General features: G+C 39.9%; 1 protein-coding gene across 1 annotated transcript; it reads left to right on the top strand.

The window, feature by feature from the left end:
- The first annotated feature begins 1,605 nt into the window (after positions 1-1,605).
- On the top strand, positions 1,606-3,516 carry bola1 (bolA family member 1). Its single transcript, XM_029451055.1, has 2 exons — positions 1,606-1,722; positions 2,634-3,516. The coding sequence occupies exon 2, from the start codon at positions 2,657-2,659 to the stop codon at positions 3,107-3,109; it is 453 nt and encodes a 150-aa protein (XP_029306915.1). The 5' UTR covers positions 1,606-1,722; positions 2,634-2,656; the 3' UTR covers positions 3,110-3,516.
- The last annotated feature ends 8,827 nt before the right edge of the window (positions 3,517-12,343 follow it).

Below are 12,343 nucleotides of genomic sequence, written 5' to 3'. Positions count from 1 at the left end.
TAAATGTAACAAAGAATTTATCACCTTTGTCATTGTACTGTGCTGTAGAAACTGTAGTTGATTGTTTGTAAGTATAGAAACTGTTTGTGGAACCATGAATATAAAAAAAGTTATAAAAAAAGAAGTGTAAATGAACAATGCTGTATGTTGTCTTTGATTTTATGTATTGTGTAAATGAGAAATGAAATATAAGTAAATACATCAATGTTAAATACCGGTTATGAATCATAGTTAGCCTAAATGTGACAACATCAGTTCTGTTAAAAGGTGTGTGAGATTTTTTCTTATATTTTCTCATTGTTGATTTTTGATTCGGTTTGCACAATGCTGTGCAACTGACCCTTTGGAATCACAATGGATAACAATGAACCATGAAATAAACAAAGTATGAAAAGTCAATCTTTGTCATGTTTTAATGTCTAAGTGTCAGCTTGTCTTTTTTTACGTTTATTATATACACTACAAATGGTTACAATCTTGCAGCTACCAGCAACGTTGCTACAGGACTACAAAGAGTTAAGAGAAGAACTACACTAACCAGTGTCCCAGCACTTCCGGTGAATGTTATGAGACGGTAGCAGAGACGCAACTAAGTTCCTGTAAGCTATTATTCGTTTCAGCTTTAATGTAAAACCAATAAGGTTATCATTGATATGCATTGGCGAAGCTGAAAAAAGGGTGACATCCAATGAACTACACAAACCAAAGCAACATGTGTGTTCTGCCCTTACAGCACATATCCCTATGCGTCGCTAGACAGTTAGCAAACATTCAAAAGTCCTCCAATAAAGAGGCAAGGTTTGCTTTCTTGACTTTACTGTTCTTCTTTTATTACACCGTCAAATATCTGTTATAGATATGAATATATGTAACTAAAAGTACTTATAATGTACCTAATAAGATAGCTCTTTAAACCTTTTGACCCCTGGAAATATATTGCAGCCAGTCTTTGTAGGCTTTCAGCCATCAATCATGTGAAACAAGAACAACTTGACTTATTATGGTAATGAAGACTTGATCTGAGAACCTGTCTGTAGGGGCTCTTGTTTTCAAACTGCAATAACTGATGATGACTGAAGCCAGAATGGCCAGCAAGTCAGAAAACAAAATCTGGAGCATATGCTGGCCTTGTCCACTAAAATGCTGTGTATTGGCTTAATAATGACACAGGACTCAACAGCTAACATCTGTGTGTACTCTCTAAAACAACCCTAAGTCTTGAGGCTTTTGTCAACAAGTTTGCATTTCCATTAATTAAATGTAACAAAGAATGTATCACCTTTGTCATTGTACTGTGCTGTAGAAACTGTAGTTGATTGTTTGTAAGTATAGAAACTGTTTGTGGAACCATAAATATAAAAAGGTTATATTAAAAAAAAGAAAGAAGTGTAAATGAATAATGATGTATGTTGTCTTTGATTTTGAGTATTTTGTAAATGAGAAATGAAATATAAGTAAATATATCAATGTTAAATACCGGTTATGAATCATAGTTAGCCTAAAAGAAGCATGAAATAAACAAAGTATGAAAAGTTAATTTTTGTGTCTGTTTGTCTTTTTTACGTTTATAATAGATACTACAAATAGTTAATCTTGCAGCTACCAGCAACGTTGCTACAGGACTACAAAGAGTTAAGAGAAGAACTACACTAACCAGTGTTCCAGCACTTCCGGTGAATATTATGAGACGGTAGCAGAGACGCAACTGACTTCACTTGCAAGGTGAATAGTTTACAAAATGCAATCTACACGTTAGCTTAATTACTAGTTTAAGTGTAATGATAATCACAGACCGATGTATTGTCGTTTATGGAGCAGTTCGGCGTAGAGACTTTGTTACATTCTCAGTTTTCTTGTATATTTGGTGATGTTTATCATGAGAGCTAACAGCTAATGCTAACCAACAACGAGTGAATTAAGCTACCTAGCGATGAGCAAAACGTCGTGTCACCAACTACATTTATTCTCTTGTTTATTCGAGTGGACAACAGAGGCTCTCAGTTTACCTAACGCTAGTCTGTCACTGGAACTGCTCTAACCGGGCTATTTTAGTGGGTTTACTAACCTAGTAAATTAACTGTTATTTGCGTATGTTGGTTATAATTGTTACGCGTCTGCATAACTTGAGAAGCTTTGCAATGGCATCGAAATCTCTAGTAGATGCATATGTCCTCATCATGAAGAGCCACTTGTGAAATACACTTAGGGGCCACTGTAGTAGGTACACCTGTACAATCTATTGCAATTCAATTAGTGCAATACAATGCACTAACTACAATTGCAACATTTGTCTTTCCTGTTCTTGCCGAACTGGTTATACACAAAGAGTTGCCACTGGCATTATTTTTCATCATTTATTTCTATAAAAGCTGCAATATAAAACAGAAAAGCAAAACATAATCACAATTTCAGAAGCTGAAATGTGAGAATATTTTTAATTATTCAATTATCAAAAATAGTTGTGGATACAGTTCCTGTAAGCTATTATTCGTTTCAGCTTTAATGTAAAAACCAATAAGGTTATCATTGATATGCATTGGCGAAGCTGTAAAACAGGGTGACATCCAATTGAACTACACAAACCAAAGCAACATGTGCGTTTTTCTGTTCTTATACCCATCTGGCTTTCATAGGTGGTGTCCTGCCACAGCCTCTGATGCTGCCTACTGTCCTCCGCTGCCTTCGGCCCGTCTCTACCAGTTTTGCCTTAAGCCGGCCTCTGGCCCACTTCAGACCACACATGGACCCAGACCCAAGCCGGCCCGTTGAGAAGTCTATCAGAACCAAACTGACAGACCAACTCAGACCGGAGCACCTGGAGGTCCACAATGAAAGCCACATGCACGCCGTCCCCCCCGGCTCTGAATCCCATTTCCGTGTCCTGGTTGTCAGCTCTCAGTTTGAGGGTCTGTCATTGATAAAGCGCCACCGTCTGGTTAATGAGGCTTTGAAGGAGGAGTTGAGTAGCTGCGTTCATGCACTAGCTATCCAGGCAAAGACTCCTGAGCAGTGGGGAAGTAACCCCTCCCTGGCTAAGAGTCCGCCTTGCATGGGAGGCTCGAGGGGAGATCACACAGTGGAGGAGAAACTGAAGGCCGGGCGGGAGTGAAGGGTTGGACTAATGAAGCTGTTGGACTGAGCTGTGAAGAAGGCAGGTGAATGCTGCAGGGGAGGTCAACAGATCAATGTCATTAATGTCATGGCAGGCAGGATTCTGTTGCAGATTGCAATACAAAAATGGGTTTCTATGGTTATTGGATCATAATAAAAGATGAATTGTTAACTTCATGTTCATGTTAACTCAGCTAGTGTTTTAGAGGTACATGTTGTGCAATCAAACAAATGTTATAATAGCCCGTTTAACCGCAGATGGTCGTGGGTATTATGCACTGGTGCCACACTGTTTTTCGAATAAATACAATACAGAGGAAACACTAAGTTTATATTGTGAGGATTTTCCATATCAATGCTACTGCTCATAGCTTTCAGTAAATAAAAATAAACAATTTTCTTAAATTTGTATTTATTTAACCAGGCAGGATATGTTTCAAAGATTAACTATTTTGGCAGCTGAAAATATGGTATATAGGTGGTCCTTACTATAACTGACATTAACATGGTACAATAATTTTGTGATTCTGGGATAAAATCAGGAGTATTTCCTTGTTGCTAAATCAGATTGCAAAGTTTAATTTGATTACACAGCAAGCAGCATCGCGTCTGAGGTGTGATGAGGTTGATCCAACTACACAAAGTGAAGCGATTTGGTTCCTGATGAAACCCCCACCTGTTTTTGTTTTCCTGCCACCCTGTTGGTCAAATGTGTTAACTATAGTTTTGACCAGCATCCTTATTTAAGCCCCAATAATCACATGACATCATTATGCTAGTATAAAATAGCTATCAGATGAGTGATATGAAATGAATAGAATTCATAATTTTCTTGTTACAAGAAAAATAATCTTATCTAGTAAGATGGTAATGCAACAAGTTGTGCAAAATCCTATTTTAGCGATGTTGGACATTTAGTAATGCCTCATGTAAGTGACATGACATGCTTGTGCTTGGGAGTATAGTGTCAGTACTGCAGGTTTAACACAGGAGGGCAGCATGTGCACAAATTATGTGACGGAACTGAATTGGGCGAGTGGGCTGATGAATACAAGATGTCTTCATTAGTCACATAAAAGTCACATTTTCCAGTCAGTTTAAATTTTCTCATCATGATTGTACATGTCATCTTACTGAACACACAATCTAGTGATACAATAAGTAACCCCTAGGACTAACATTTGAGAACTGATCCAACTAAAATATATTTAATAAACTTTTAAACATCTAAATCCAATATCAAACACATAGGAAACAAAAAACTGAACAAATGTCTCATGTAATCACGGGTGGCAAAAGTCTTTGATACAATTATAATATGATTCTATAAATGATTGCTGAATTATATTTATTGATTGATTTAATATTTGAGCTTTTCATTAACTATCTAAACGAACCAGAAGATAAAAGTACAAAATGTTCAGTAGTTTGCGCTTGTTCTCAGAGTGACACACTCTTTACAGCGTGTGTGTGTGTATGTGTGTGTGTGTGTGTGTGTGTGTGGGTGGCCGACTATTTTTGTGCTGGGGTTGTATGTGTCACCGTGAAGGTCTTCTTGTCCTATCCTCAAACCCTGATGACGGCCCAAAAATCACTCTTTAAGCCTGTGAGAGTGATAAGACAACACATATACGTCAAACAATTGTTGGTGGGAGTTTAAAAACAACAACCATCATTTTAACCCAATCATCTGCAAGATGAATTTGCTCAAGAAATCTTTTTAAGAACAAGTCCAGATTTGACAAGAATGAGACCGCACCAAACCGAAGCACAGAGCCAAAGCCAACTTTTAATGCTTTGCTGCAAAAGCTATTCAAAGTTATTGTTAGCTCATAAAGACAGGCCTTCAGTGGAATGTGGTGTCACCTCAAGGTAATGCGTGTCGTCTTCTACAATCATCCTCCGCCTGGAATTGACAGCCTGTCAGGCCTCACAAAAGGCCGCGGTGAGGAGGGTGAACAACTGTTGTCACTGGTTTAGAAAAAGGAAAACAGTAACACAACCACTTTATGACCCCTGCTCTCCCATTAGAGTCAGGCCTAAGGGTGCAAGAAGCAAGGTCGGGGCTGTGGGAGAAAGCAATAAGCTGGGCTGTACTGCCCGGGGACTCGCAGACTGTCTCTGCAGATAAGTTTTACGTGTCACAATTCCAGGTGCTGTTATGATGGAGGGGGAAAAGACGTCAAGTCGTCAAGGGTGATGAGGTGGAGTGTAGAGACTTGTCTTGGACTGTTTTACATGTGTGAGTAGTACATCATCTATTTAGTCTGTGGCAGTTATACAGCAAAATAACAGGGTCGTTCTGGTCACCTTCATATATTGGGACTTGTTTGGGCCAGAGGTGGATTTGCAAGGGCTCTAATTGGAACTTTTCCCGTTTCTAGTGTATTCTAAGATCAGTAAATGTTACCGCACTTCAATAGATGCTGACAAAGTTATCTACTCAACTACTTTTGGCAAGAAAAGAAGCAATTTGAGAGTAGCCTACAGCGGTGTAATTAAGGCCTAATATTTTACTTGTAGGGCAGTCTCTGGGAAAACCTTATAAACTAAAGGTCACTATTGGGGGGAGTGGGACTACAATTGAAAGCCACATTTTAGTGTTGTCTTCAAACAGGATGCTTCTCTACATGAGACAACTTATACATGATATAATTCTAGTATTCTTTGCACCCTTTCTTATTGCTTTCTTAAACGGTGGGATGTTATGCATGTCAGTCTATGAGGATGTTATTGTTGTTGCGTCAGTGTAATAAAAATTAGTAATTTAATGATTGGCCATTTATTTCTAATTAAATCCATCCGACTCAAAAGCAAAATTTAAGTCTACACATACACAAACTGATAAAAATATGTACATTATTAATCTAAGTTTTTTTCCATAATAGTATATTTATAAATGGGGTTGGTTTAAAATGTCGATTACTTTAGGCTAACCAGTGGTGGACGAAGTACTCAGGTACTTTTACCTAAGTAAAAGTACCAATACAACAATGTAGAAATACTCCATTACCAGCAAAAACGATAACAAGTCAAATTACTCGCCCTGCAGAAAGTGGCTACTGTGAATGATTAGTATTAGTCTTTATTAAACAAGGATAAAAAAACATTCTTCTTAAAAAGAGAAGAGATCTAGCTATAAGCTCATTTCCATTTGCAGTTCTGCATATAATATAACTTATTTGAAAATAAGTCTTTAAAATAAATATAAATAACCTACTAGCTTGACTTACATTTGTGGTGATGTAATGGTTTTCATTTTATTGTAAGGAATTCCTTTAATTGGTCAATCTTTACTTAAATTTGCCAACTGTATCAGCTCATATCAGAGTTCATTTACAGTAGATGTACACCAAGCCCTCTTCTACCATGTCCAGTCTGCAGGGATGATGGATCTGTCTCCGGCCCCGGGTCTGGCCCATATGGCCTGGTGGGTGCAGCAGGTCAGTGGGAACCCACCTTGGCAGCACTGCTTCTGCGTCAGAACCCCGGGACAGATGGTGCCAGGCTGGGCTGAGACCTCGGGCAGGGCAGGGTTCCCGCGATGAACAGCCGCTGATTTACGCTGCGGCTCCGGACCGAGGGCAGGGGTGCGGGGGGCTCCTTCTGCACAGCTGACCCCTGCTGGTTGCAGGGTCATCCATCGGGAGGGAGAGGAAGGAGGAGGAGGTGGGTACAACAAATGGGTGTCTGAGAAAGGGTGGTTTGGTCATCCCAGGGGACTTCATCCTCAGGTCAGCTGTAGGATCTGTGCAGCATGTGTGTAGGAAGAGCAGCCTGTTAAACACATTTAATTTAAACCCCCACTAGGAACAACAATCATTACTTTTATTGTCTGAAGTGAGGCACTACGCGCAAAAACATCGTTTTCATCAATTTTGAGATTTTGGGCTATTTTGCTTCCACAACATTCCTTATCCTTCAGACTAGTGAAAAGAAAACATCCAAAATGTACATTTAGGTGTCTATTTTATTACAATTTGTTTATTTGCGTCACTAAAAGTTAGCATTAGATAATGCCTCATTTGCATATTTAAACATAACATTTCAGAAAACTAAAATAACTATCTTAATGTGAGTAATCAACTGGGGAAGTTCATGGTGGTATCTGTTAGTTAAAGATGTGTTTCTTCGTTCACCTGGGGTGTGTTGTAAAGTGTATAAAATGTTACATTACATATCTTTAAAGAGCAGTTTTCTTACATTTTAGTTTTTTTCTACTCATTCAGAAATCTCCACTTACGTAGCACTGACATACACCAAACTTTCCACTTTAATTCCTATCTTTATTCTGAAGGTTTGTACAGGAGGGATTGTTCATATATTCATGTCCAGATTTATGTGACAGTATTTTCTGATCTATGAAGTGATACAAAGAGATATCCAAAATTCCCTCTTTAAATAAACTTTGACTTTAATGTGTCAACAAAATTAAACAAAAATGTTGAACCTGTTCAGATTTCTATTCGAGAAATGTATGCAACTTATTACATATTTATTAAGCTAATGCATCATTTGCATATTTTAACATAACATTTCCCGAAAACTTGTAAAACAGAAAATGATGTAATGATGTAAATAATTAACTGGGGAAGTTTCATGGTGATAAGTTCTACCCTTTTCACCTGGGGTGTCTCCCCTTAATGCTAAACTTGTTATTTCACAATGTAAATGGAGATCATGAAGGAAACTGAAAAGTAGCTTTGTCCCTTTTGATATTGAAATAGTAAAATACTACATGTTGCTTACTGTTGTAGCAAAATCATAATAGAAGGCAGCTTAAAATCATCAGTCCTAATTACAGTTTATTAATCAGAGAATGGCTTTTAAAAGCTCCCACGCTGGTCCGGTGATTAATCTTTAGCTGGTTTCATGTTGTTAAAAAAAACAGCCTTTAGCCAACACTCTCACACCACACCGCCAACTAATGAAATCAGTGAATAGCCAGCTTGAAAGGGAAGGACAAAAGCAGAGATAGGGAGAAGACAATATCCTTGTGTGGGAGAATTAGTTACACTCAGTAGTCTAAGTATTCAAAGCGCACAGCAAAAAAAAAAAGAATGGGGGGGGCAAGAGAGGGATTAAGAGAAAAGTCCACACAGGTGGGTTTCTGGGAGGGAGGAGGGGTCACATGACAGGACGTTACCTCGTTTGATAAACAACAGCCGGGGCCCACAGGAAGGAGGAAGGGAGTTATTTTATAGGCGGAATTAACTGCTTCACCACATCAGGTATTCATTATGGTAAATCTCCCAGGTGTGCTCTACATGCAAACATCAGTCAAACATCTTAGGAGGTTGGATTTGATGAAAAACAAGTTGGACTGATGGATATTTGCGGTGGACAGTAAAAGTGGGAACTGGCAAGGAACTCACAATTTAAGTCATATTCTTAGTGACTTTCTGACTTTTTCTAGCGGTGTCATGATTATTTTGCCTCCATGAAAACTGTTTAAAATGGGGTCTAATTTCAGATTTGCATATAAACATGGCCTCTTTTCACTTGGAGTGATCATTCTGTAAACTACTGAGAGTCAAGAGGTTATTTCCACTCTGGAGAAATAAGATAGTATCAAGTGAAAGTGAGTCCTTCTAATTGAATAGTCACAACTTACTTTACCCTCATGAGGACAATGGACTTGTGATGTATGATTTACGACATGTCCTGAAATAGATCATGTATTAGTTACTTTACCTGTCTTGCATCTAATGAGGTTAAACTAGTTTTAAGGTTATGCAAATATGTGGGAAAACAATCGAGCATGTCACCGTTTCCTGGTTCACTCTACCTCAAGAGTAAAAGTTGTTGACGTAGGTGATTTATTGTGTTTGTTTTTAGTAACAAAATGACTGAATACACACATACTCATCAGACAGCCTCGTTGTGGATCTGTCTTCCCCAAATTACCAAAAAAAAGAAAAAGAGAGGAGCCACTGAAAACATTGGTGACAAATCAGCTGACAGCAAAGATGAAAAGTGAATTGTCAAAGAAAGTAACATCTGTATCTTTACTGATGTGTGACAGCCTTTTTTGTTAATGGGTGTTTTTGTCCCCCTTGTGCAGCTCAGTCAATCACGTGATCACAGCAGTAAGTCATAAGAGTCCTGGGGGTGTTAAGGCATAGGGCTGGTTAGGCTGGTTTTCGGGCCAGAGTGCACAGGCCAAGGCCTTAGCCCTAAGCCCTGCACACTCAGTTACTGACAAGCATGCCTGTCCCCTCCCCTCCCCTCCCCTCTCCTCCAGGGCACTAACCAGAGGAGTGTGCATGTCAAGACAGATGGGTCACAGATAAGGCTCTTTTAAGGTCTTCTTTTTGGGCTCCCTCTGTACCCTCTCTCAACCTTTTTGCTCAAACTCTGTGATCTTCCCACTCCTGCTCGCAAGCTTTGAACCTGTGCCTCATTCCTATTGCATCGCCTCCACATGCTGTCAATCAAATCTGTGCAAGCTTTGACCCAGTTTGCACACTTACCCTTTACCTTAAATGCACAATGTCATCTTCTGCATTTGGTGACGTTGTGAAGTGTAGCATTTGTTAGCGCCATTGCCGCTGTCATTGCAGTCAACATCTCCCGGTACAGATTCCAGGAGGTTTTTACCAGGAGCCAAATTATCCTCAGAGGCCTCCTTTTCTCCAAAAACAAATGGACCAGGTGATTAAAACCAGTAAAAACACTGAATAAATCGGTTTTGCATTAAAAAAGAAGTGTGTTTCTCCAACCCTATTCCGCTGCTGCTAACATTTGACCAGCTTCTCTGGTATTATACCTCATGAACTTCCTTTGCCCTCTTATCAACTGTAATTCAACATTTTTAAAAGCCCTCTCTTGGTATAATGATTGCCTCAAATCCTCCCTCAGCCTCTCCGGGGCTCCCAGTTGCTCATGTCTGAACCCTGACACATGACTTTCTCGGCCTCCCTTTTCCCTCTTTCTTTAGCACTGTGTGTCAATGGGGATTACATTCACTTAACCCCCTGGAGTACTCAACACCCTATATGATCATGTTTATATCTCATGCGCAGCCTGAAGCTATTATCATATCATCATATTATGGTATTGCTTCTCCCTCTGGGCATTACTCAGTGCTGATGTTTTTAGTCAAGAGGGTGTAAGTTATTCAAACACCACTGTTTAGAATATTTTGCAGTGTTTGAATGACAGCCAGCACATAGGAACATGCAGCACCTCCATGAAGCATATGATATTCACATAGCTGCTTTTATAGTCGCTGCAGAAAGACCCAGCCACACTCATAAACCTCCCCTCCGACATATTTATCATCATAAAACCAAAGGGAGAGTTAACAGAGATTGAGCACATTTATGGCTCAGCTTCAAATATCATAAAAATAAAATAAAAAAATTGATTAGCACCAGGTTTTCTCCTGCGGGCAGTGGTGTCACTTTGCACCTGCTGAACCCTAGTTTTAGATGACATACATAAATGTTTGTGTTAGTTATTATTTCTCAGTTAGTAGAGATGATAGTGGGCGTGGAAACGTCTGTTGGTCCACCACTTGGAAACCGACTATTGGATGGATTGCTGTGAAATTTGGTGCAGACATTAATGGTTTCCAGAGAACTAATCCTGTTGACTTCATTGATCCCCTGACTTTTCCTCTAGTTCCACCATGAGGCTGATATTTGAGGTTTTGAGGTGAATTGTATCAACAAATGTTGCATGGATTGTAATGAAATTTGATACAAACATTCATGTTTCCTTCAGGATGAATTGTACTGAAACCTTACTGTATGACCTGCAGATGCCTTCAGAAACAATGACATTCCCATCAGCTTCAGCTGCACTTTGTGTTCAGTGCTAATAAGCAAATGTTGGCATGCTAATATATGTTGAACTCAAACCCCTGGGAACAGCGCAGGGTTTTGAAACCGTGGTTTTAACAATGTTCGTGGTGGGAGACGGAGAGGTTGGGAGGCGGGGTAAAAGGAAGCGCTAGTGCGCTTGTTCTACGGGCCCCATGGATGGTAATAGAGCCCTGCCTCTAGCGCTGTACCCAGTTCTCCACATCCATGGTTGAGCTGAAATGGTAAACACGGTCAACATTACACTTGAAAAACATCAGAATGTTAGTATTATTAATGTGAGCATGTTAGCCACCATGATACAGCCTCACAGCGCCGGGAGTGTGGCGGTAGACTTTGTTGTAGAGTCTGGTTTCACTTTCTATCCAGTCAGTTGTTGGTAATCTCCCAACAACACGCAGCACTTTTGTATTGATCGTGACCCAGTCGCTTCTTAGAGGATGATTCACTGATGCCACATCTATAGGGCGTCTTTGACTCCTATATTAACCCATAAGCGATATTGTTGAAGCTGCAGCTTGGGTCAAAAGGGTCAGCCATACGCACGGCCAGTAAACGCAGGGTTAATCTGGGCTCTTCCAGATGTACTAGCCAACTCAGGGGATCTGCGAAGGCTCCACTCGGACTTCCACAAAACGTGATCTATTGTTCATCTGTCAGCAGCACCGTGATATATTCTATCCTACACTCGTGGACAAAACATACCCCGGCGATTATACAAGCGGGGCCATTCGCCCTGCAACAACGCCAGCCCGGTGACTGTGGACACCAGGCAGCTTGACCCCGGGGTCTCGCACTCCTTTGTTTCCACTGACCTCTGTTTCTTTTACCCCCCTCTGAACCTAAAACCTCTGTCCTTCCAACTCCCCCCTCCTTTCCCTGCCTCCTTCTCCCACACACTCTTCACACACATACAAATAAAGAAATGGGCCCCCTTCAGTTTATTTTATTAGCACTTTGAAACCCAGGCCTTTTACAGGGGAGTGGAGGGAAAAAAAATAATAGGTAGGGGCTTTAATTAGGAGAGTTATTAGGGCTCAAATAAAACAACGGGGTCAGGGGGAAGCGCTGGGTCAATTGGGAGTGTGTGGGCTTTGATATGAGGACTTTGTCATCTTTGGATTCAACCCTCTTATCCTCAGAATAATACAAAGCTCATGGTTACTCTGAAGAGCTTAGTCGTTAATGGATGTTCACACTTTCTCTGTTTGTAGTGGCAGGAACAATGCCTTTATGAATGCTGTATGTAAATGAATGAGTGAGTTGGGGTTATTGTTTACATTAGGGATGCACCAACGGTGAAAATGGCGCAGATGTATTCAAGTCAATTCTATGTTTATATACTATGTACATTATATACTTGAATTCCAGTTGAAGTTTCAACCAATTAGATTTTTTTCACAAGT

The sequence above is a fragment of the Cottoperca gobio genome, chromosome 16, assembly GCF_900634415.1.
Source record: "Cottoperca gobio chromosome 16, fCotGob3.1, whole genome shotgun sequence".
Classification (NCBI taxonomy): Eukaryota; Metazoa; Chordata; class Actinopteri; order Perciformes; family Bovichtidae; genus Cottoperca; species Cottoperca gobio.
Note: the sequence above shows the minus strand (reverse complement) of the source record. Positions and strands in the feature narration are given on the sequence as shown.